We start from the raw sequence: 26502 nt of genomic DNA, 5'->3' as shown, positions 1-26502 counted from the left end.
TTCCAATGAGTCAGCTCTTCATATCAGGTGGCAAAAACATTGGCGTTTCAGCTTCAACATCAGTCCTTCCAATGAACACCCAGGACTGATCTCCTTTAGAATAGACTGGTTGGATCTCCTTGCAGTCCAAGGGACTCTCAAGAGTCTTCTCCAACACCACAGTTCAAAAGCATCAATTCTTCGGCGCTCAGCTTTCTTTATAGTCCAACTCTCACATCCATACATGACTACTGGAAAAATCATAGCCTTGACTAGACAGACCTTTGTTGGCAAAGTAATGTCTCTGCTTTTTAACATGTTGTCTAGGTTGGTCATAACTTTCCTTCCAAGGAGTAAGCATCTTTTAATTTCATGGCTGCAACCACCATCTGCAGTGATTTTGGAGTGTAAAAAAAAAAACAGCGTCAGCCACTGTTTCCACTGTCTCCCCATCTATTTGCCATGAAGTGATGGGACCAGATGCCGTAATCTTAGTTTTCTGAATGTTGAGCTTTAAGCTAACTTTTTCACTCTCCTCTTTCACTTTCATCAAGAGGCTCTTTAGTTCTTCTTCACTTTCTGCCATTAGGGTGGTGTCATCTGCATATGTGAGGTTATTGATAATTTCTCCCAGCAATCTTGATCCCAGCTTGTGCTTCATCCAGCCCAGCATTTCTCATGATGTACTCTGTATAGCAGTTAAATAAGCAGGATGACAATATACAGTCTTGACATACTCCTTTTTCTATTTGGAACCAGTCTGTTGTTCCATGTCCAGTTCTAACTGTTGCTTCCTGACCTGCATACAGGTTTCTCAAGAGGCAGGTCAGGTGGTCTGGTATTCCCAACTCTTTCAGAATTTTCCCAGTTTATTGTGATCCACACAGTCAAAGGCTTTGGCATACTCAATAAAGCAGAAATAGATGTTTTTCTGGAACTCTCTTGCTTTTTCCATGATCCAGCAGATGTTGGCAATTTGATCTCTGGTCCCTCTGCCTTTTCTAAAACCAGCTTGAACATCTGGAAGTTCAAGGTTCATGTATTGCTGAAGCCTGGCTTGGAGAATTTTGAGCATTACTCTACTAGTGTGTGAGATGAGTGCAACTGTGCGGTAGTCTGAGCATTCTTTGGCATTGCCTTTCTTTGGGATTGGAATGAAAACTGATTTTGCCAGTCCTGAGGCCGCTGCTGAGTTTTCCAAATTTGCTGGCACACTGAGTGCAGCACTTTCACAGCATCATCTTTTAGGACTTGAAATAGCTCAATTGGAATTCCATCACCTCAACTAGCTTTGTTCATAGTGATACTTTCTAAGGCCCACTTGACATCACATTCCAGGATATCTGGCTCTAGGTGAGGGATCACACCATTGTGATTATCTGGGTCGTGAAGATCTTTTTTGAATAGTTCTCTGTATTCTTGCCACCTCTTCTTAATATCTTCTGTTTCTGTTAGGTCCATACCATTTCTGTCCTTTATTGAGCCCATCTTTGCATGAAATGTTCCCTTGGTATCTCTAATTATCTTCAAGAGATCTCTAGTCTTTCCTATTCTATTGTTTTCCTCTATATATTGGCTTCTATAATTATTCTATAAAGAAAAAGTTGGCACTCATTAAATAATTTCTGGAAATTCTTCAGCATGTAAATACATATTAAATATTTAATATTTCTCTCTACAATGTACTAGGGCTTCCCTGGAATCTGCTTGGAATATAGGAACCCCAGTTTGATTCCTGGGTAGGGAAGATCATAGGGAAGATCCCCTGGAGAAGGGACAGGCTACCCACTCCAGTATTTTTGCCTGGAGAATTCCCATGGACAGAGGAGCTTGGCAGGCTGCAGTCCATGGGGTCACAAAGAGTTGGACATGACTGACCAATTAAGCACGAGATCTGCTTTTTAAAAAATTGTATATTTTAAACTGCAATGAATCCAACAATTAGTGAATACACAACATGACCCCCACAGCACACTGACTGAGGGGCAGTGTCCCCAGCACTGTGACCCCTGGGGGCAGTCTCTTAAGCTCTGTCAAACTGCTCTTAGACTAAGTTGCATCTTAGTTTCAGTGGACAATACCAATTATTTCCTAGATACAGACTCTGCTACAGTAAGCAGTTTACAATAGGAAACATAGACCCTTCACTTACCATCTAAATATAAAACAGGCCATAGAAGACTACAAAGAAGCAGGTCAACTACAAATCCATTATGATCAGATCCAAGTGAACAGGGCATTAGATTTCCCTCCAAAGGAAGTCCAAGGACTGGCAAAATCAAATGGCTAGAAATATTTCTAGTTTTGTCATATGCTCATAGGAAGAGTACACAGAAGCAAGATATTCTTTTGTGAGAAGCAGCACACAAAGCTTGCAAGTATGATTTTTATTTGCAATATGACTGAATTTCATATTCTACATTTCCAAATTTCACCTTCTCACACTTGCTTAAATTTATTGACCTAACCCTTCACTCACTTTGCAAGCACCATACGTGGCACCAAAAAAATAAAGATGAACAAGATACATTCTGTATCCTCAAGGAACCCAGTGTCCTCCACAATCTTTCTTTCCCATGATCCCTGACTAGATGTAAATTTCTTAAGAGGGATTCATGTCTTGTATTCCAAGACTGTATATTCATTTATTTCACAAATATTTTAAATATCTAATGTCCTAAATGTAATGCTAGGAATACAATGGTTAAAAAAAAAAAAAAAAAGAAAAAGACATGATCCCTTTTACCCTGAAGAAGCTTATAGTAGTAGAGGAAACAAAAAGCAAACACCTACAGAGACAAGTGCTGTGATAGAAGAAAGACACAGAACTATGAGCTCACACACAAGGGGCCTCACACTCAATCCACCCCAACCAAGGCTCATGGTGGCAAAGTGTCCTCAAGAAAGTCACAGCTTTCTTTAGCAAAGGATGATGAGAAGTTAGCCAACCAGGAAGGTAGTGGAAGAGTCTTCCACACAAAGGAAAGTTTGTGCAAAGATTCAAGGTGAGAGAAATCATGGAGCCTACAAGGTAGGAGGATTCAGAACAGCAGGAGCCTGTTGCTGGAGGTAGAATTAGCCGGATCAGACCAAGAAGGGGACTTCTGGTAGCTCAGGGTTTAAGAGTTAAAGAACTTTATCCTGAGGATAAGAATGAAGGGTTAAACAGGATGTTGCCATTACAGATAAGATGGGCAGCAGACATTTTCTTTGATACATCAAACAACCTTTCAAAAAACTCCTCACTCCTCATCTTCCTTGTGCCATAAATCATTATGTCCAACATCTGTGAAGACTACACAAGATTCCCTAACAAAAGAAGGTTCTGGGTAACACCCAGGACAGTGTTGCTCAATGAAAGTATGATGAGAGCTATATATGTAATTTTAAATTTTCTAGTAGCCTTATTCTTTAATATAAGTAAAATTAAGTGAAATTATGATTAATAATATATTTTATTGAAAGGTGTATTTCTAAAATATTATCTCAACATGTAATAAATATTAAAAATACTGAGATATTTTACATAATTTTCTCATACTAAGTCTGCAAAATTCATTGTGCATTTTACATCATATTTCAATCTGGATTGGCCCCATTTCAAGTCCTCTATAGCCACGCATGGCTAGTGTCTACCATATTGGACAATACAGACTAGAATGTACTTTGGGGAACATTTCTCAGAATGTTTAAGGTACTTCTATCATTTTTGTGTTTACTAATTTATAAAAGTATTTCAAATCAGCTTCTAAATGGGAAAAGACACAGAATATCTCAATTTTGAAAGGTACCCATAATCCTATACCAAAAATACAATTACATGTGGCCGTGTATGCTTGTAAGACATGGTCCTACGTCTAAAATATACATAGGGTGGGCTTTCTCAAAAGTAGGGTCTGTAACAACAGCTCTTAAACCTACTATGAAACAGATGCTGTTTTTATAGCTTTATTACCTCAGAGGCTACATTTAAATCAGTACTCCCAGAACTCTGGAGTTTTACAGGAAGCGCTATCATTTCAGGGAAATGCTGGTCTCCATGATTACCTCAGTTCTCAGGCTCTTCTGCTGCTTCCCTAATGTTCCTTTCCTGTTACCTGTCTACTCGATTCTTCCCTTTTCTAAAGGAAGGAAGAGAAGGTGAAAGGGAGGAAGGGACAGGTACCTAATGAATACAGCACAAACTTAGCCTCCAGAATTTGCTGGGCTTGTTTATATCTTGCTGGGGTTTATTATATCCTATCCTTGCCTGGAAAATCTCATGGACAGAGGAGCCTGGTGGCCACAGTCCATGGGGTCGCAAAGAGTTGGGCACACTGAGCGACTAACACTTACTTACTTACTTGGTTATATCTATTGCCCTCTGCTTTTATTTCTCAGCAAACAACTCAGAGGTCGTGAGTGCCCTCTGAGTGACTCTTTCATATCTCCTTGCAGGCCACACCTTCAGAAGTTACCAGACCATGAATGCCACCAGCGTCCCACCTGCAGAGGGGTCCTGCCCCTCCAACGCCCTCATCACCAAGCAGATCATCCCCATGCTGTACTTCGTGGTCTTTGTGGCCGGCATCCTGCTCAATGGCATGTCAGGGTGGGTGTTCTTCTACGTGCCCAGCTCCAAGAGTTTCATCGTCTATCTCAAGAATATTGTCATTGCCGACTTCCTGATGAGCCTGACTTTTCCTTTCAAGATCCTGGGGGACTTGGGCCTGGGCCTCTGGCAGGTCAAAGTCTTTGTGTGCAGGGTCTCGGCCGTGCTCTTCTACATCAACATGTACGTCAGCATCGTGTTCTTCGGGCTCATTGGCTTTGACAGATATTACAAAATCGTGAAGCCTCTCTTGACTTCTTTCATCCAGTCCATAAGCTACAGCAAACTCCTGTCGGTGCTGGTGTGGAGCCTCACACTGCTCATCGCCCTTCCCAACATGATCCTGACCAATCGGAATGTCACAGAGGCCACACGCGTGAAATGTATGGACCTGAAGAGTGACCTGGGCCTCAAGTGGCACAAAGCCTCCAGCTACATCTTTGTGGGCATCTTCTGGATTGTGTTTCTTTCCTTAATCATCTTCTACACTGCTATCACAAAGAAGATCTTTAAGTCCCACTTCAAGTCCAGAAAGAATTCTGTATCAGTCAAGAAGAAATCTAGCCGTAATATATTCAGCATTATGTTCGTGTTTTTTATCTGCTTTGTACCTTACCACATTGCCAGAATCCCCTACACACAGAGCCAAACAGAAGCTCATTACAGCTGCCAGTCAAAACAAATCCTGTTCTATGTGAAAGAATTCTCTCTGCTACTGTCAGCTGCAAACGTATGCCTGGACCCCATTATTTATTTCTTTCTATGCCAGCCATTTAGAGAGGTCTTGTGTAAGAAACTGCATATCCAATTAAAAACTCAGCATGACTCAGAAACTTCCAAAATCAAAAGGGAAAATATAATACAAGAAAGCACAGATACTTTGTGAATTCCCACCTCCTTTCAAATAAAGTTCATGCATGCATACTGTAATCTTCAATTCTATAACAAAACAAAATGAATACACGTGTCCACAATAGTATCATCTCTAGGCATTACTATTCTTAGTGGAATAATAAAGGTAACAGGTAAGTTTCCATGCATATTTTGTAACATCAAAGAAAAAATAATACATTATTTAATCTTATCCCATCAAAATAGAAGGTTTAAAAGTATAATCAGTAGTCTGGTCAGTTCATACAGAACTTTAAACAGCAAATACATAGGAAGCAATAAAGACAATTCACAGGTGTGTCTTCTAAAAACAAGAATTAATTTATACAATTTTTTTCAACAAGGTCATTAAAGACCAATGTAAAAGCAAGCAGAGTTGATATGGACTTATAGGCCAGTTTGTAGTGAAAAAGTCAAGTTTTCTCTGATTTGAAGAACCTGGGTAAGCAGACACTGAGAAAATTACTTAAGAAATCCCCAACTGATTTATTTCATCACATTTCAAAGGCAAGCAGATGTAAATTCTGTACACTGCAGCAAAAAGTGTAATTTTTCTCTGATAGCATTTTGAGGATAAGGTAACTTTTAAATTCTTTATATGAAGATTAGCTAAGCCACTTAATGAGCCTGGGGTTCTGGTCTTAGAATATGTTTAAGTGAACTCTACAGAGACAATCTAGGTAGTGTCATGGGTTGCGAGCAACTTCCTCTGCTCAATGGTATGGAAAAAATATATATAAAGGCTGACTGGGGGAAAGGCATATGCACACAAATACCCCCCAGGCTGGCAACATACATTATTCTCTAAGAGTAGAAAGAAAGAGTTTTCGTAGAAAGTAACTGGACTTTATAAAAAAGAAAATCTAAAATTTATGAGTGATAAATTACACATGAAATGAAAATTAACATATCACATTTTATGAAAAACAAATTTCATATGTGCAGATATAGGATATGGCTGCTGGCTTTGTGAGTTATCAAAGCTAAATTCTTTCCTTGCTATTAACTTGACTGAAGATATTTAGCCCAACTTTCAAATGTTCTTCTCAAACATTTTCGTATGTTTATTTTTTTTTTCAAGCTCTATCATATATGTACTAATAAAAAATATTTTTCATAGTGTCAATTTTTCCCTTAATAGACAAGATATTATTAAAAAACAGTACCAGATTTCCTCAGTCAAGACCTGGGTGGTTTCCTTAGTACACTCGATCACACATGCTAATAAAAGACACAGAAAGAAGGCATAGGAATACCCAGGTAAGAGTTATATAGAGTACTTTTGAAATCCTATTTGCCACTGACTTTTCAAAATAAGTATTTCTATGTTCTAGGACCTCATCAAATTTTAGACAAAAGTGAAAGGGCGCATTTTAAACTGAGGAAGATCTGGGAAGGTCTTCACACTCTGTATCCACCTTCCACTCTCTGCTCCCAACTCTGGGTCAAACACTCTCTTCCAAAAAGAACAAATCACAATTCTATCATAGGCATGCCCAGCAAAACTAAGCTTGCTATAGCATTTGTCTAGCTAAATATATTTGCAAAAGAAAGTAGCTTGTTTTTATTCAGTTTCCATTGTTCAGGGCAAATTATTACATACTGATGTTTAACATGCCCCTACTGCAGCACCATAGGAGAAACTGAAAGTATACAAGAAGATAGAAACCACCAAGTAATGCCTCTGTAACCACTGTGGCTAAGCAAATTGGAAATATGAAAGGCAGTATCTTTCAGGAAACAATATACAATGCAAATAAGGATAGGTGAAGCAAGAGTTGAATAACAGCTACTGCATATCAGAACATATCTTGTAAAGTAAAAGATCTATACTTGGAAAAGTGTAAGACACTGAAGAAACACAAACCAATGCAAAGATATATGGTACTCACAAACTGGAAGAATTAACACTGCTAACATGACCATACTACCTAAGGCAATCTACAGGTTCAATGCAATCCCTATTAAAATATCAATGGCATTGTTTACAGAACTAGAACAAATAATTTTAAAGTTTATATGAAAATACAAAGGCCTCTGAAAAGCCAAGATAAGCTTGAGAAAGGAAACCAAAGTTGGAGGTATCACACTCCCTGATTTCAAACTATACTACAAAGCTATAGTAACCAAAACAGGATGGTACTGGCACAAACAAAGACATATAGATCAATGGACTAGATAAAGGGCCCAAAAATGAACCCATACGTACACAATCAATTAATCTACAAAAAGGAGGCAAGAATATACAATGGAGAAAAGACAGCCTCTTCAATCAATGGTGTTGAGAAAACTGGGCAGCTATGTGCAGAAGAAAGAAACTGGACTGTTTTCTAACACCATATACAAAAATAAACTCAAATGGATAAAACACTGAAATCCAAGATTTGAAGGCATAAAACTTCTAGAAGAAAACACAGGCAGTACACTCTTTGGCAATGGTTGTAGCAATTTTTCTGGATATGTTTCAGGCAAGGGAAACAAAAGCAAACAAACTGCATCAAACTAAAAAACTTTTGTTCAGCAAAGGAAATAAACAACAAAGCAAAAAGGCCAGGAACTTTCACGCACTATCAGTGGTAACGTAAATGGGTAATGCCACTATGGAAAACAGTATGGAAGTGCCTCAAAAATATTAAAAATAGAACTATCAACAATTACACTTCTCAGTATTTTTCCCTAAAGAAAAAAAAAAAAAACACTTATTCTAAAAGATACGTGCATCCCTATGCTCACTTCAGCATCATTTGCAATAGTCAAGACATGGAAGCAACTTAAGGGCCCATCAATAGATGAATGCATAAAGAAGATGTGAGATACACACACACATACACACATACAGACAGACATATATACCAAGAACAAACTGGTGGTAGTCAGAGGGGAGGAATTAGTGAAACAAGTGAGGGATCAAAGAAGCAACAAACTTCCAGTTATATGGTAAATAAATCATGGGATGTGAATGTAATGTACAACAGAGAAATTAATCAATAATATGGGCTTCCCTTGTGGCTCAGCTGGTAAAGAATCGGCTGCAACGTAGGAGACCTAGGTTCCATCCCTGGGTCAGGAAGATCACTTGGAGAAGGAAATGGCAACCTACTCCAGTACTCTTGCCTGGGAAATTCCATGGACAGAGGAGCCTGGTAGGCTACAGTCCATGGGGTTGCAAAGAGCTGGACATGACTGTGCAACTTCACTTTCACTTTTCACTTTCATTGGTGACAGATGGAAACCAGACATATCAAGGTGGTCCTTCAATTTAAAAACTGAAGGAAAAAATTCAGATTAAGATTACAAACAAATCTTTGGATTTAACTTTTGAAGATCATTTAAGACTTTAATGAGAGGAATTTCTGTAAGAAATTTATCAGAGTTAGAAGTCAGATCATAAGGAGTTTATTCAAATATTGAAAAGTTAGGTAAATAAAAGCAATGAACATTTTTTAAGAAAGAAACTTAAAGGTCCATGGCTACAGTTAAAACAAAACAGAACAATAGAGCAACAGCAAAAGTGGATTAATCCAGAAACTTCTGAGATCAGTACTAGTTTTTAAATTATTTTGTGTAATATGTTCTAGTTTATAAACAAGACTTGTAATACGTATTTGCTGCAGCTAAAAGAATACAACATTTAATCACTTCATACAAGCTGCTGCTGCTGCTAAGTTGCTTCCGTCGTGTCCAACTCTGTGCGACCCCATAGACGGCAGCCCACCAGGCTCCCCCATCCCTGGGATTCTCCAGCCAAGAACACTGGAGTGGGTTGCCATTTCCTTCTCCAATGCATGGAAGTGAAAAGTGAAAGTGAAGTCGCTCAGTCAGGTCCGACCCTCAGTGACCCCATGGACTGCAGCCCACCAGGCTCCTCCGTCCATGGGATTTTCCAGGCAAGATTCTGGAGTGGGGTGCCATCGTGTTCTCCCTTCGTACAAGCAGTGTTATGAAATGAAGCATTTTGAAAACTGGCTTATGGCAAACACAAACTATGTTTTGTTAAACTACTTCTTTCAGGAGTGAGAGCTTAACAGGCAGGAAGGCCAGGGGTCTTCAAATAGAGGAAATAGGCTGCAAGAGTCAGACATTTAACTACAAGTGTTGGATTTTTTTCCTCTTAAAATTCTGTGTTGCCATGACGATACCTGGTTCCACCTGAACTTAATTTTTCTCAAAACTTGAGCTAACCAATGCTTTTTTCTTATGGAAATGTTTTTCTTAAGTCATGTTAATGAAACTATGTATTTGCTTTGGAATCTACCTTTCTTCAAACTGGTTCCACCTAAAATGAACTTTTGGCTGATAACAGCTCAACAAACCACTATTCATACCAATTGTTTTATGGCTGGGGGACGACACACCTGTGCCATCCTATCTCAAAAATGCATATTGTGGGAGAGGGGCCAGGTGACACTTAGTCAGCCTTGAAGTGTTTCTCTTAATTGATTGATAGCTTTCTAACCAACATAAAACAGCTTGCTAAAATTAGCAAGGGCGGGCACTCTCCGTCCCCCTTCTGATGTCTATGTCAGAAGCTTTCTCTGTCCCATTTTATACTCTAATAAAACTCTGCTATACAAAAGCTCTTGACTGATCAAGTCTGGTCCCTGGTCCCAAAGTTAAATCCTCTTCAGAGATCACAAATCTGACACAGTTTACCATAAGCTATCAGGAGGATGTCCTGCCATAAAGTGATGATCCATATGTCACTGAAATCTTGCAGAGAAGAGGTGACCAAAAGGAAGTAGCAGCTTTTACTGTTGAAAACCACAGAGTATCAGATCTTTCCTACCCCAATACACAAACCCTCAGTGCTGTTACCCAAAGGAAATCCCATGTCATTCTGGGTAGATGGTCTGTTATGTTTATAATTTGTATTTTTATAATTGTATGACATCTCTTGATGTCATGGATATTTTCTGTACTAATAAAGTTTATTTTTTCTCCATATTCAAAACACATGGGTAGTAGCAACAGGACAAAGGACAGAATAGAGAAATAATGGCAGAAATTTCCTATCAACTTAAGTGGAAACAAAGCTTAGTTTAAGGGTGTTTTCCAGAATCCCTAGATTAATCTTTTATGTGACGCTAACGTGGAAAGGTTTTATCATTTGTATGTGACCCCACTAAAAAACTAAGTCATATATGGCTAGTGCCATATAAACTAGTCTTATATGGCTTGTGCCACGTAAGAGATTTGCTGGCTGACACACTTGAATGTCAGAGAAGGCAATGGCAACCCACTCCAGTACTCTTGCCTGGAAAATCCCATGGATGGAGGAGCCTAGTGGGCTGCAGTCCATGGGGTCCCTAAGAGTCAGCCAAGACTGAGCAAGTTCACTTTCACTTTTCACTTTCATGCATTGGAGAAGGAAATGGCAACCCACTCCAGTTTTCTTGCCTGGAGAATCCCAGGGACGGGGGAGCCTGGTGGGCTGCCATCTACGGGGTCTCACAGAGTCGGACACGACGGAAGCAACTTAGCAGAAGCAGCAGCAAACTTGAATGTCCACAGCTGTGGGTATGGGTTCCGTTAAAAGGCAGGTGCAAGGGCTGCAGCTGATGGAACCAGGCCTGAGTTTGTATTATTTCGCCAGTCACCTTCCATGGTGTTAGTTTTAACTAATAAAAGGAAGTTACCTGCTCTTCTTTTGTGGTAGCAAAATGAAAAGGGATAAAATAAAAAGCAAATTATGCTGTATCAGATAATGAGGTAGCACTAAAAACACAGTAAGTCAATAAACCAAATCTGTCTTTCTACCTGCTAAACCAGAGTCTCTCCTCAGACTTCCCATCCCAGAACTAAGACCATAGTCTGCTTCCCGCCAGGCCCACTCCTCCGCGATTTCACCTCTACAGTTGTTCCCAACTGCCCATCTCTTCTGGGCCAATTCCAGATCCTCATTGCCTCTCACCTAAAAAGACTGTGAGACCCCCAAACTGGATCTTGTCTTCCACTTTTCCTCTCAATCCAGCCCAACATACTCCAACGCCCGCAGGATCACCTGCTACTACTGAACTGACCTCTCCTCACACAACTCTCCTCAGCTCTCCACCACTTACTAACTAAAGCATCCAAGATGCACCAGATGGCTCCGAGATTTGGTCTCAGCCTTTTCCTCACACAGACCCTGCACACACACACTCTATGCACTCAGACTGAGAGCCCCAAACACCCTCCCCACAACAAAACCCAGTTGCGTGCATCTTTCCCCGAGCCTAACTCCGCTCCCTCACTTCTCAGAAGCAGCTCTTCACCTCCTTTGGTCAAAAGACCACTTCCTGGATCCCCACAGGCTCTGACAGCCCACAGTCTACCTGTAACCCCTCAATTCTGTCTTGTCCTTACCATGCCTTCTATCCTGTGACATTCTAAAAGCAACAAACCCTTTCTGGAGAATGGAAGCTAAGGAGGCAGCCTGTAGTCAAGAAATAGTTATTAGAACTTTTCTTAACCACTTGACCAAAAAACAAAGATTCACATAGCAAGGGCAAGGGAGAATTGCTCTAAAAACCTTCTCCTGGAAATTAACAACAGTGTTCATAAAATGTGTCAGTTCAGTTCAGTCGCTCAGTCATGTCCGACTCTTTGCGACCCCATGAATTGCAGTACACCAGGTCTCCCTGTCCATCACCAACTCCCAGAGTTCACCCAAACCCACGTCCATCAAGTCGGTGATGCCATCCAACCATCTTATCCTCTGTCGTCCCCTTCTCCTCCTGACCCCAATCCCTCCCAGCATCGGAGTTTTTTCCAATGAGTCAACTCTTCACACGAGGTGGCCAAAATACTGGAGTTTCAGCTTTAGCATCATTCCTTTCAAAGAACACCCAGGACTGATCTCCTTTAGAATGGACTGGTTGGATCTCCTTGCAGTCCATGGGACTCTCAAGAGTCTTCTCCAACACCACAGTTCAAAAGCATCAATTCTTCGGTGCTCAGCTTTCTTCACAGTCCAACTCTCATATCCATACATGACTACTGGAAAAACCATAGCTTTGACTAGACAGACCTTTGTTGGCAAAGTAATATCTCTGCTTTTTAATATTCTATCTAGGTTGGTCATAACTTTCCTTCCAAGGAGTAAGCGTCTTTTAATTTGATGGTTGCAATCACCATCTGCAATGATTTTGGAGCCCAAAAAAATAACATCAGCCACTGTTTCCACTGTTTCCCCATCTATTTCCCATGAAGTGATGGGACTGGATGCCATGATCTTCATTTTCTGAATGTTGAGCTTTAAGCCAACTTTTTCACTCTCCTCTTTCACTTTCATCAAGAGGCTTTTTAGTTCCTCTTCACTTTCTGCCGTAAGGGTGGTGTCATCTGCATATCTGAGGTTATTGATATTTCTCCTGGCAATCTTGATTCCAGCTTCTGCTTCTTTCAGCCCCGCGTTTCTCATGACGTACTCTGCATAGAAGTTAAATAAGCAGGGTGACAATATACAGTCTTGACATACTCCTTTTCCTATTTGGAACCAGTCTGTTGTTCCATGTCCATTTCTAACTGTTGCTTCCTGACCTGCATACAGGTTTCTCAAGAGGCAGGTCATGTGGTCTGGTATTCCCATCTCTTTCAGAATTTTCCACAGTTTATTGTGATATACACAAAGGCTTTGGCATAGTCAATAAAGCAGAAATAGATGTTTTTCTGGAACTCTCTTGCTTTTTCCATGATCCAGCGGATGTTGGCAATTTGATCTCTGGTTCCTCTGCCTTTCCTAAAACCAGCTTGAACATCTGGAAATCCACGGTTCATGTATTGCTGAAGCCTGGCTTGGAGAATTTTGAGCATTACTTTACTAGCATGTCAGATGAGTGCAATTGTGCGGTAGTTTGAGCATTCTTTGGCATTGCCTTTCTTTGGGATTGGAATGCAAACTGACCTTTTCCAGTCCTGTGGCCACTGCTGAGTTTCCCAAATTTGCTGGGATATTGAGTGCAGCACTTTCACAGCATCATCTTTCAGGATTTGAAATAGCTCCACTGGAATTCCATCACCTCCACTAGCTTTGTTCGTAGTGATGCTTCCTAAGGCCCACTTGACTTCACATTCCAGGATGTCTGGCTCTAGGTGAGTGATCACACCACCGTGATTATCTTGGTATCCTGCACTTCAAAAACTTGTTACTCAAACTGCACAAGAAATGGATCATATCATACTCAAGCGGGGGGCGGGGGGGGGGGGATAATTTCAGTGACTAAAAAGACACAAGATAACCTTAAAAAGTTCTTTTTAAGGGACTTCCCCAGCTATTAATTATTTTATAACCATGGACCAAATAGCACAGCTATACCTCCCAACTGAAAGATGAGATGAATCGTATATTGATCAGCTAACACTGTGCAGCCAATAAAAAGGCAGAAAATCAAAAGCACCAGACAGGGGAATGACACAATAGACTCAGCCACCCCTACAATCAAATTCACATTTTAAGAAGGTCCAAAACACCTCTGTCTTCAAAATATCCCCAAATTTTTACCCTTCGCTTCATTAAAAAGGGAAAACTGAAGCAGAATATAAACAATGCAGAAAGAAAACTGTAACCTGTTAGCAGCTCTGCATCTACATCTCACTTTAAAACTACTCTGTCTAATCACATCTGTCACTATCAGATCTGAAGCTACCAATCTAAGAGTTAGGAAAGAATGTCTTTGGACTAATTCAGGTGGGAAAGGGGATTATCCACCTTTAAAAAACAGTTTCAAAATGCACACCTAAAGCACAATGACTCCAGAGAGAAGGGTGACTTGGAGCAACAGAAGCTGCTGGAGAAATGCTCCAGATACAGGCATTTGTTAACCAAAAGAACAGCCTCCTGCCTGAAGATCATTTGAAAATTCAGGACGCAAACTATTTTGAACTATCAACATCTCAAGTTGCAAACTCCGAGAGGAAAGTGTGGCACAAAGGTGCCTGTTCCACTGCCCAGTAGCACTGAATTTCAAACAGTCGTAAACACTAAATGTGTGTGCATTTGCAGGTGGGAGGAGGGGATACAACTGACCTGGTAGCCTCTTTCTTTGACCTGGCACTAAAGTTCAAACAGTTGTAAACACTAAACGTGTGTGTGTTTGCAGGTGGGAGGAGGGGGATATGACTGCCCTGGCAGCCTGGTAACCACATTTTCCATCCAACACTTTCATCTGAACTAGAATAATTAAGTGCTGGGGAACACTGGGGTCTAACTGTGCAGCATGGAGCAAGGCCTCAATTTCCCTCATGTTCTAGTTTCCCCATTTGTAAAGAGAAGCTCCGCCTCTATTTTACAGATTTCTTCAAAGAAAATAAATTCTCAAACGTGTGTTCCTGGCTGTGACAGTGGCTACCTACCTCAATAATCTTTTTTTTTCCTTCCTCATTAATTCCAAAGGCTACCATGCTATGTTTGAAAAGCAAATTTTAAGAATGTTACACATTAGAAACGATGCTTCTATTGAAATACAGTTGTTTGGTATTTGCACTCAACAACATCAAAACTATCATTTGTGTGGATAAAGGAGAGACTGCAAAAAGATCTTTTCTGTCAATTCATGGGGCAATTTACTTTCAATTTTTAAACATACAAAATATTCATTAAAGTAAATGCTTCGTCATTTCTTAAATAAAAAGTATTGCCACAACCGAGGTAGGGGAAAAACAACTTCCCCTCACTTCTGCCCACTTGGGTTTCTGAAATACTGGGTTAGTGATGATGCGCAATTTCCTAGAACGCTAAGAAAATACCCACTGACAAGCACTTGCCCTTAATGAAACAGAAAGAAGTGATTTATGGAAACTCAAATGGAACTAGTGTTAAAGACAAAAACAACAGTGGACAGCAGGCCAAAAAAGAATGCTTCTTACCCTGTGAAGAAACTTCTACAAAACGCCAGGGTGCCTCAAGCTCACTGTCAGGAATGAGGAAGAACATGCTCAGTTTCACTATTAAAAGACTGTGTGATGTTAGTCACTTCAGTTGTGTCCAACTCTTTGTAACCCCATGGATTTTGGAGCCCAAAAAAATAACGTCAGCCACTGTTTCCACTGTTTCCCCATCTATTTCCCATGAAGTGATGGGACCGGATGCCATGATCTTCGTTTTCTGAATGTTGAGCTTTAAGCCAACATGCGACGTTTTTGGGGTCGCACAGAGTTGGACACGACTGAAGCAACTTAGCAGCAGTAGCATACCCCAAAGTGAAGAGGGAAGTACACATATGACTAACTAAAAAAAAGAAAAATAAACTTTACCAAAAACCTTTGATTTCAATGTTTCTTCATATCATATTTTAAAACCAGTCACCACTCAGCTGGCAGCCACCTGTATCTCAAATTCTTTCCATCTCACCTTCACCATCCCCCAGTGAGTGTAAACCCTGATCATAACTGCTCACTTAACTTGACTACTACAAAATACAAGTGTATTTTTCAGTGAGTCCTAGCCAGTAATGATGCACATATTAGTGTCTTAAAAGAGAGAGCATTTCGTATTATGATGAAAGTTAACACTGGTTCCTAACCCAAATCAAACACAAAGTTTGAGAAAGACTGGCACTTTTTCCCACTAATTTCTAAGTGAATATATGTAAAAATTATTCTTTTGCAAAATGATAATAACTATCTGAATTTGAAAGACCACCAGTGTATCTGAAACCAATGGACAGTGTCATCGTAAGTGTCCTTATAGAAGACTGTTGTTTTCAAAAGTTCCCTAGATCCACCTTACATTCCCTCCAGCTTGACAGTTCTCATTTAGTCTTTTAGAGATTTTTCTTTTGAAGAGTGAGTACCAAAGGAATGCATTTTAGATCCTAGCAAAGCTTCTTCTGACTATTATTTAGAAAACTAAGAATTACTAGGAGAAAAAGAGAAAAAGCCAAAGTACCCACCAGGTCAATGAAGCAACAGAAAAACCAGATCAGATCCCACCCCAAATGATCAGGTAATGATTTGCTTTGACAAATCACCTTGGCCCACACAACTTACTCCCTCAAAGGACGAAGAAACATTTATCTAATTTACATGTACATCAGAGGGTCCCTTTTCATACAAGTTATTAACTACTAAGTACCTGTCTCAATTCATTATGCCGTTGTGGCCAAGTTGACAAAAGTACATTGCAGGTTTACTCTCATAACTTAGAAAAACAGGTCCAATACATTTTTGAATAAAAAAAATTACCAACTATAAAACAGTGTGCACAACATGGTAACATTTTTATGTGGGCATGCTGTTGTTCAGGCACTAAGCTGTGTCCAACTCTTTGCAACCCCATGAACTGCAGCATGCCAGGCTTCTCTGTCCTTTGCTATCTCCCCGAGTTTGCTCAAACTGATGTCCATTGAGTCAGTGATGCCATCCAAACCATTTCATCCTCTGTGAGATGATGTGAGATTATGTGAGCATACTCAGAAAAATTCTAGAATGTATATATCAGCCATCACCACTGGTAGTCCAGTGATTAAGAATCCGCCTGCCAGTGCAGGGGACATGGGTTCTATCCTTGGTTTAGGAAGTTTTCACATGCCACAAGATAATTAATAAACCCTGTGTGCCACAACTACTGAGCCCACATGCTCAACTACTGAAGCTGGCACACCCTAGAGCTCCGGCTCCACAACAGAAACCACGCCAATAAGAAGCCCATGAATGGCAACTAGAAAATATTCCCCGTTCACCGCAGCTACAGAAAGCCTGCACACAGCAACAAAGACCCGGCACAGCTAAAAAAAGTTTTAAGTAATTGATTAAAATAAATAAATAAACAAAACAGAGCCAGAAAATGTATGTAGCAAAAATGTTAACCGTGATTATCTCTGTACATAATGATTTTCCTCTTGTATTTCCAAATTCTTCTTAAATGAACAAAAAAATGAAGACAAAAAAATACACTATATCAGACTCTATTAAATCACATATTTTTTGTATGTTAGCAGATGTCTCACAGCAGTATTAAAACTGCAACAATTTTTTAAATTATCATTTTGAAAGCTGATGAGTATCAGTATATATACTAAAGAAATTCTGCTTAAACACCTGGTATCTTTAACTCATAACACCATTCAAGACGCAAAAATTGGCGTTCTTTAAAATCATTATGATGAAAAACACAGCTTGAGTGATTTCAAAAAAACATAGGTATTACAACAGATGAATAAAAATCTTTCCTCTACAAAAACAAACAAATCTTAATTCTTGAAGAAACCTTGTACAAAATTGAAAAGAACTTCTTGAGGAGGCTTTCATAAAGGTAAAATATTTTTTTAAAAAAGAAAAGAAAAAAACACAGTTAAACTATTTGCAAACCACAGTTTCATCTACGTCAATATGCAACATTTTAAAACCACACAAAAAGGAAAGGAAATTTTTAGTGCAGCCGGCAGCCCTACAGCGGGCCTGCTACCGCTGAAGCTAGCCAAACAGCTCATGTTTCTCTGAAGACTTGGAGCAAGGCCCACTGAAGCACGGAGAATACATCTCCAGGTATGTCTTCCTAAATACTTAATATATTCAGTGTCTTTACGTGGCAGGGAAATCTATGATTTTCAGTGCTTAAACCATGTGAGCTGAAAATGCCAACATGTAATAGGTTGCTGTAGAAGGCGGCACCAATTATTAAACTCCAAATAGATTCTCAGTGTGAACTACACTGTAATTTTCTTCTACCTGAAGACCTCATCCATCCCTTTAAGAAAGACAACTTAATTCACACAACACTGAATACTACTTCCTGATGGGTAAACCGAACTAGTCAGTAACTCGATTTTAAAACTGGATGGATGAAGGCTATGTTGTAGTTCTTCACCACAGGGCACAACAGGGCTCTACAAACACTGTGATAGGTAATTTCTAGAAAATTCCATTGTGACTTCTGTAAAGAAGGATCTAAGCAACAGGCACTCTAAAACAAAGGAAACACTAGAAATCTCTTCTTGATTTTGCTGGAATACACCTGGGCACTTTAGATGTCCACAGGCTAATAATTGGTTAAAAAAATATATTCATTGAGCACTTAGTTTTCAAATTCATGATGGAAAACCCAGAATGCTATTATAATTTAACAACTATTAAATATTTGATATGACCAAAAATTTTAAATGAGAAGTGTGGGCTTCATTGCAAGCTAGCTGGAGGTTCAAGAAAAACAACTGGGAGGCCCTGCATAACTCTCAAGCAGTATTGAGTGAATAGTTACATTGTAATTATTTTTAAATAAATTACCCATGGCTGGTTACTTCCAGATATACACAGATACACAGAACACAGAAGTCGCTCAGTCGTCGGACTCTTTGCGACCCCGTGGATTGTGGCCCACCAGGCTCCTCGGTCCATGGGATTTTCCAGGCATGAATACTGGAGTGGGTTGCCGTTTCCTTCTCCAGTTCCAGATACACAGTACACTAACTGATCAAAACTAATTAATTCTCTAATCCTCTCTTTACCACGTAGTCATCTATAAAATGAGACTTTACTGTATGAGCAATAGGGCACTCAAAGAAACGCATTATATGTTACGATCATAATGTAACATTCGAAATACAAGAGCCTAGGCCAAAATCTTCAGAGAAGGCAATGGCAACCCACTCCAGTACTCCAGTACTCTTGCCTGGAAAATCCCATGAACAGAGGGCCTGGTAGGCTGCAGTCCATGGGGTCGCTAAGAGTCAGGCACGACTAAGCGATTTCACTTTCACTTTTCATTTTCATGCATTGGGGAAGGAAATGGCAACCCACTCCAGTGTTCTTGCCTGGAGAATCCCAGGGACAGAGGAGCCTAGTGGGCTGCTGTCTATGGGGTCGCACCGAGTAGGACACGACTGAAGCCACTTAGCAGCAGCAGCAGGCCAAAATCCTAGCCTGTAAAGGAACAATGAGCAAAGGCGGGAGGTGACAGTTCATCTACACTGACACTAGCTTTTGACCCAGAGAACAAAAGAATGTCCAGAATAAATGGTTAATAAATAAATGGTTATTAGCAAAAGTCAAGTCATAAGGATGTCAGTAAAACCTAGAACAGACTTCAGATCTGAAGGGCTTCCTTTAGGCATTTAGGATAGGCAGAATGGGGGCTGGGAAGGATACAGGCAGAGAGCCTAGAAAATGATCAACAAGGTGAGACCCTAGTCTGCTCCAACAAGCCAGGGAACCCTGGCCAACACCCAGGAGCCAGACCTCAGTGTCCTCAAACCCAGGGACTGGACCAAATGTTATAAATAAGGGTTCCCTGCACTCTGGCAGTCCTATGAGCCCCAAATGCTATCACAACAAAAAGTACAAAGGAAGGAAGGAAGTGCTCCCAGAACAGCAGGGGTCCCACCAACTAAACTGCAGAGTTGGGAGGAAGACAGTGCAGATGACATGGAGAGACTACAAACAGGAATTCTGAAAGAAAAGAAGGTTTAAGCTTAAAAGATAGGACCGAGATTTTTTTTTAATATATCTATTGTAAAATGAAACATCAAAACACACAGAGCCTAAATGTCGTTCATTAGTATTTAGGGGAAAAATTAAGAATGAATATTTTATTTCTGGTCTTTTACATGAAAATTTTTAGACTTATAGTTCTAAAATAAAGAACTTAGTAAAGGTTTGATATTATAATAAAAATAAGTATTATATGATACCACTTATATGTGGAATCTAAAAATAATGGTACAAATGAACCTATTTATAAAACACAAAGAGTCACAGATGTATAAAACAAACTTATGGTTACCAAGGGTAACGGGGGGAGGGATAAACTGGGAGATTGGGACTGACATAAACACACTGCTGCTGCTAAGTCACTTCAGTCGTGTCCGACTCTGTGCGACCCCATAGACGGCAGCCCACCAGGCTCCCCCGTCCCTGGGATTCTCCAGGCAAGAACACTGGAGTGGATTGCCATTTCCTTCTCCAATTCATGAAAGTCAAAAGTGAAAGTGAAGTTGCTCAGTCGTGTCCAACTCTTCTCGACCCCATGGACTGCAGCCTACCAGGCTCCTCCATCCATGGGATTTTTCCAGGCAACAGTACTATATATAAAATAGATAACTAATAAGGACCTACTGTAAGCACAGGGAACCCTACTCAATACTCTGTAAGGACTTACACAAGTTAAAAAAAAAATCTAAAAAAAGAGTCGATATATGTTTGCTGTACAACTAAAATTAGCACAACATTGTAAATCAAGTATACTCCAATAAAAATTATTACTCAAAATAATAACAATAACCACCATTATTATTGTTATTATTACTGAGACACAGTTTCAAAGTGGTTTTGAACATGGCTTCTAAGATCAGACTGGCTGGCTGGGAATCCTGGCTCTGTAGTTTACCAGCTATACAACCTCAAGTGCTACTCAACCTCATGGTGCCTGTTTTCTCATCTATAAAACAGGGATACAAATGACCTAATTTTGTTCCTTTTTATAGCCAAGAAATATCCCATTGTATATATGTCCACTCATCTGTCAGTGGACATGTCGGCTGCTCCACGTCCTGGCTACTGGAAACAGTGCTGCAGCAACACTGGGGCGCATGGTCTTTTTGAATCATGGTTTTCTCAGAGTATATACCCAATATATGGGCTCATGGATCACATGGTAGCTCTATTTTTAGTTTTATAAGGTACCTCCATACTCCAATTTAAAAAAGGTAAGGGAGACAACATCTACATAATAGAAATAATAAAAGATTAAATCAGTACATGTAAAGTATTTGGCATGGTACCAGATACAAAGAATGTGTTTGATGACTATCACTGAGTTTAGTACAGAATGATGTTATTCCTGGACTCTCAAGTCCTATCTCAAGTAGGGAAATGGGAAAAACATGTACTCTTTAAATGTCCCTTTAATTTAGAAAGCTTTATATACATCTGCCTTATCCATCCACTTACATATTGTCTCACCCCAAGATGTACCCAATGGATCATTAAATAATTAAGAGAATTAAGATTCAAAAAAGCTTCTAAAGTTTTTATGTTTTTAAAAGGAAGTTTCAGAAAAATGGCCTTCTTAACTCCTAAAGTTACTGGTTGCTATTTTTAAAAGCTGCACATGAATTTTTTTTCTTGCTAAAACACAAAACCAATCTTCTGATCAATAAATCACAGGAAGGAAATTGTTTAATATTCATGAGAATGGTGCCACAGCCCTAAGAGCATGAGTTTATGAAGCCTAGTTTGTTTAACTGATGCTATAAATCATCCAATATTCCAGATACAGAGGGAATATGACAAGACTTTGTCACTATCAGCGATGATCACAGTGGTTCCAAGGGCAGGACTTACACACCTGGCCCTGACTGCCTTGAAACCCACAATGAAAGAAGAAAAAAATAAACCCCTCAAGTGCTCAAGTTAGATGTTTTGATACTTCTATATATATAACTGAGCTTCTCTTCTGAGAATTTGTTACCAACAATCATATACCCTTGCCCTAGAAACCTTTAAAATATAATCTTCGTCAAACTTCTTGACCAAGGAAATATCTATGCGAGCACTGTTCAAGAGAAATATAAAGCAAACCACAAAGCTATTTTAAAACTATCTTGCAGCTACACTTAAAAAAAGCAAAAGCAGGAGAAATTAATTTTAATAATATATTTAACCTAATGTATCAAAAATATCGTTTCACTATATGCTCAATATAAAAATTAATGACACATTTTACTAACTGTTGCACTACATGCATAAAATAGCACAATTTTACTCCTTAAGCCTTTGAACTGTGACCAGCTCAAACTGACTTGTGCTGTAAGTGCAAAGTACAGACTGGGTTTTAAAGATTTAACGTAAAATATTGTAAAAATAGTGCAAGTAGTAACTAGTAGTTATAATATTTCATACTAAATTTTTTTAAGACCCAGTATGTACTTTGCACTTACAGCACAGGTCAGTTTGGACTGGTCACTTTTCAAGGGCTTAATGGTCATCTGTGGTTGTAGGTTACCAAACCAGACAGGACAGGTCTACACCATCATAATCCAGAACATCAAGCAAAGACCAGATACTAATCCTACAACTTCTTCTGTTAAAAAAGAAAAATGAAATGAAATTCTGATTGTAAAACTGTTCTGGTAGGTTACACAACAAAAGGCCTATTATTTAAATAAAAATCTTTTAGATTTTAGTACAATTTTCTGTCCCCTCTCACCTCCCCCTCTCCACCTAGGTTTCTCCAGCATGAAGAGTTCATGAAACCTATGAAAACAAAAGCCAGGAAGCCTCATTGAGAGCAATTCAGGCTCAGCCACAACCAAACCTTTTGTTTCCTCTATTTCTCAGAAATTCAGTTCACTTATCTCCTCTACAAACTAACTTCCAACCCAACTGGTTACAAACAAGCTATCAGGATGCAAAAGTGTGAAGTCAAAAACATCCCTTCTAGCAGCAACCTACACGGGATTTCCCAAAATCACAAAATCAGACCATGGAAACCCCATGCTTCCTTCCTTGTAATCGAAGATGTTCCCACCAATTCACACATCAAGTAACTTCACCAATAAAATTCTAAGAAGCAGAGTGATTGCGACCATGGTTTCGGGAATGCAATTGTGTTTGAAGAAAACAATTTCTAATTTGAATTACTAACCTCCCTTCCCTCTCATTCGTTTTCTTTTCTTTTTTTTTTTTTTTTAACAGATTCTTTGGAGCTTTTTGTCTTTGTTTTGTTCTTTCTGGACGGTCATCCCTACTGTCCTTGAAGATGACCAACAGTTCTACCTTCTGCCCAGTTTACAGAGACCTGGAGCCATTCACATATTTCTTTTATTTAGTTTTCCTCATTGGAATTATTGGAAGTTGTTTTGCAACCTGGGCTTTCATACAGAAAAACACAAATCACAGGTGTGTGAGCATATACTTAATTAATTTGCTTACAGCTGATTTCCTGCTCACTCTGGCATTACCAGTGAAAATCACTGTTGACTTGGGTGTCGCACCCTGGAAGCTGAGGATATTCCACTGCCAAGTGACAGCCTGCCTCATCTACATTAATATGTACTTATCAATAATCTTCTTAGCATTCGTTAGCATTGATCGCTGTCTTCAGTTGACATACAGCTGCAAGATTTATCGAATACAAGAACCTGGGTTTGCTAAAATGATATCAGCTGTTGTGTGGCTAATGGTCCTTCTTATAATGGTGCCAAACATGATCATTCCCATCAAAGACATCAAGGAAAAGCCCAACGTGGGCTGCATGGAATTCAAAAATGAGTTTGGAAGAAACTGGCATTTGCTGACAAATTTCATAAGTATAGCAATATTCTTCAATTTCTCAGCCATCATCTTAATATCTAACTGCCTTGTAATTCGACAACTCTACAGAAACAAAGATAATGAAAATTATCCAAACGTGAAGAGAGCTCTCATCAGTATACTTTTGGTGACTACAGGCTACATCATATGTTTTGTTCCTTATCACATTGTCCGAATCCCATACACCCTCAGCCAGACAGAGGTCATATCTGACTGTTCCACCAGGATTTCACTTTTCAAAGCAAAAGAGGCCACACTGCTCCTGGCTGTGTCCAACCTGTGTTTCGATCCAATCCTGTACTATCATCTCTCAAAAGCTTTCCGATTAAAGATCACTGAGACATTTGCTTCCCATAAGGAGTCCAAGGCTCAAAAAGAAAAACCAAGGTCTGAAAACAATGCATAAAATACAGGATTTTTTTGCATGCTATAATTTCTTGCCTCACTAGACAATTAAGTGTACAAACTCCTGGGAAGGAGGGGAAAAAGAGCCTCCATAAGTAAAAATACAGGCAGAGGGCAAATGCGGTTTGGTTTACTGAGAAACTGTTTCTGAACACAAGCCCAACTGTACTCTTGTGGTTGTTGATGCTCCTTAATACAAATGTTTGTACAAAAAAAAACTAAAAAGTCTTGTTGAACCAATATAAACCCTGCAATATCCTTAAAACCTAAATGAGTTCTATAACACAGAGTCCGAAATATTCATTAGGTATTCATTTAAAGACCTGGAGCTGACTTCTGATAGAAATATGCAAAATACTCTCTATGTGAGTTGCCAGAAAGCCCTTTAGCAACACAGTTTAAAGCCCTTTAGATCACTTTAAAAAAAAAAAAGGGCAGGTGATTTCTTACCTGAAACCACGTGAGCCTGATTGATTTTTAATCCATCACTTAAAAACAGTAACTTTTTGGCTCAATGCTCCAATTTTTAACATCTAAGTGTGTCCTCGGAGAAGGCAATGGCACCCCACTCCAGTACTCTTGCCTGGAAAATTCCATGGGCAGAGGAGTCCATGGGGTCTCTAAGAGTCGGACACGACTGAGCGACTTCACCTTCACTTTTCTCTTTCATGCATTGGAGAAGGAAATGGCAACCCACTCCAGTGTTCTTGCCTGGAGAATCCCAGGGACGGGGGAGCCTGGTGGGCTGCCGTCTATGGTGTCGCACAGAGTCGGATACGACTGAAGCGACTTAGCAGCAGCAGCAGCAGTGTGTCCTAGCACAATAGCTTACAATTTTTTACTTATAAAAAGGCTCGGAAAAACATGGTTTTTGAACGTACTATAGGATATCCTTATATTTTAACTATAGGTTATAAATAAAGATTGTTCTACTGTTAGTAATGACAAATCCAGTGATTTCTTATTTTTATTTTGTAGCAGTAAAGAACATACCCCATAACATCTTCAAGTGGGGGGTCATTGAGTTATACTAACTGCTAAAACCACTGTTTTGGAACTCACATCAAAGGTATGGAAAACTAGCACCAGTCAAATAGTCTTGAAATAGACACGTCAGCTCCACATTGCAAGGACTTATTAGAAAGAAATGCAGCATGAGCTTAGCTGAAGTGTGCCCCCCAGGTCCTAAAGATGAGCTTGACCCCATGGGGGGCCAGCCATGTAATGTATGCGTGACTCCACTCTCAGGGTCACAAGCCATTGATCAAATTCTCTCAAATGCGAGTAAAGCAGAAAGGATTCAGTAGATGGTATTAAATGAAGACTTATTTAGGGAAGGAAGACTAAAAAATTAAGATAAGCATATACAAGACTTTGTATTGTTTTCGCTTCAATTATAAAAGCCCATATCAAAACCATCAGTAATGCAATTATTAAGAAATGGTGTTGTTTGAGCAAAAACAAACACGTAGACACAGAGAACAGAGTAGTGGTCGCCAGAGGAGAAGGGCTGAGAAGGATGACATGGGCAATGGGGATCGGCTGGTGGCGACAAAGGGAAACTCAGTTTGGGTGGTGAGCACGCTGTGGGGGATACCGCAGTAGAAATAAAATGTTTACACGTGAAACATCTCTAATGTTATAAATCAACATTACCTCAATAAAAATAAATGATCTCAAAGGATAGGAGGGAGGGGAGGAGGCAATGAAGGGAGAGAGAAAGACAGAAAAATAAGGAAAGAGGGAAGAAAAGAAGGAAGGAAGGAAAAAGAAATGGTGTTCCTGGAAAGTAACAAGTTTGAATTCCAGACTCATTTTTTAGCTCTGTGCTGAGAACTATTTTCTGACAGCTGAACCTTGGACAACTCCTGCCCACAGCTCTACTACACATTCTCTGAGGATGTACAGTCTGAGGAGAATAGTAAATGAGAAAATGCACCCAAAAAAGTGCCCGTTACAGCTCTAACATGGTAGGCACTGCACCAACCCCAGCTGGCTAGTGGTAATGACAGGAAGCCCTGTCGGTATCACATGTCTGACACAGATAGGGTCTAAATGACCCCAAATTTTGTGGCAGAGGCTGGTTGAATGCCTGGACACTAGAACCTGGGCTTGGTGGCCCACTGAGAGCATAGTCTTACTGATGAGCAGATGAAGACATCATTCATACAAGAGCATATATGAAACTAGCTTACTTTTCTGAATCTTTTAGTCAAGGTGCCTTTTAGTCTTCTCTCCTTGGCCTTCACTCACTAGAGCCACATTTTAAAGACAAAGTGGGGGTGGGGGCGGTAAAAAACAAACTTTTTATTTTTAAATCATATTCTTGTATTCTCCTCATGTGCATAATAGGCGAGTCAGACTCACTATAGCATCCACAATGGCACAGTTTTACTAGCATACGCTTT

The 26502-nt window shown here is 39.7% G+C and overlaps 3 protein-coding genes across 33 annotated transcripts in view; 2 read left to right on the top strand and 1 right to left on the bottom strand.

Moving 5' to 3' along the window:
• Positions 1 to 6587, top strand: part of P2RY14 (purinergic receptor P2Y14) — a 65677-nt gene extending 59090 nt beyond the window's left edge. For all 10 annotated transcript variants that reach the window (XM_086390629.1, XM_086390704.1, XM_086390639.1 and 7 more), the window contains one exon: positions 4417 to 6587. In XM_086390629.1, the coding sequence (XP_086246755.1) occupies positions 4443 to 5456 (1014 nt within the window). In that variant the 5' untranslated portion in view covers positions 4417 to 4442 and the 3' untranslated portion in view covers positions 5457 to 6587. The remainder of the gene's footprint in view (positions 1 to 4416) is intronic.
• MED12L (mediator complex subunit 12L) overlaps positions 1 to 26502 on the bottom strand; it is a 364655-nt gene that overhangs the window by 220632 nt on the left and 117521 nt on the right. The gene's annotated exons all lie outside the window — the stretch shown is intronic.
• On the top strand, positions 17813 to 25043 carry GPR171 (G protein-coupled receptor 171). 2 transcript variants are annotated; one of them, XM_086390751.1, is made up of 2 exons: positions 17813 to 17926; positions 23072 to 25043. In XM_086390751.1, the coding sequence occupies exon 2, from the start codon at positions 23136 to 23138 to the stop codon at positions 24093 to 24095; it is 960 nt and encodes a 319-aa protein (XP_086246877.1). In that variant the 5' UTR covers positions 17813 to 17926; positions 23072 to 23135; the 3' UTR covers positions 24096 to 25043. The 2 variants fall into 2 exon arrangements, with proteins under 2 accessions (XP_086246877.1, XP_086246870.1); XM_086390744.1 differs by having other exon boundaries at positions 22602 to 25043.

This window comes from Bos grunniens, chromosome 1, assembly GCF_055505025.1.
Source record: "Bos grunniens cultivar Pamir isolate PY7600 chromosome 1, Bosgru_T2T1.0, whole genome shotgun sequence".
Taxonomy (NCBI): Eukaryota; Metazoa; Chordata; class Mammalia; order Artiodactyla; family Bovidae; genus Bos; species Bos grunniens.
This window is presented reverse-complemented; position numbering and strand designations above follow the sequence as displayed.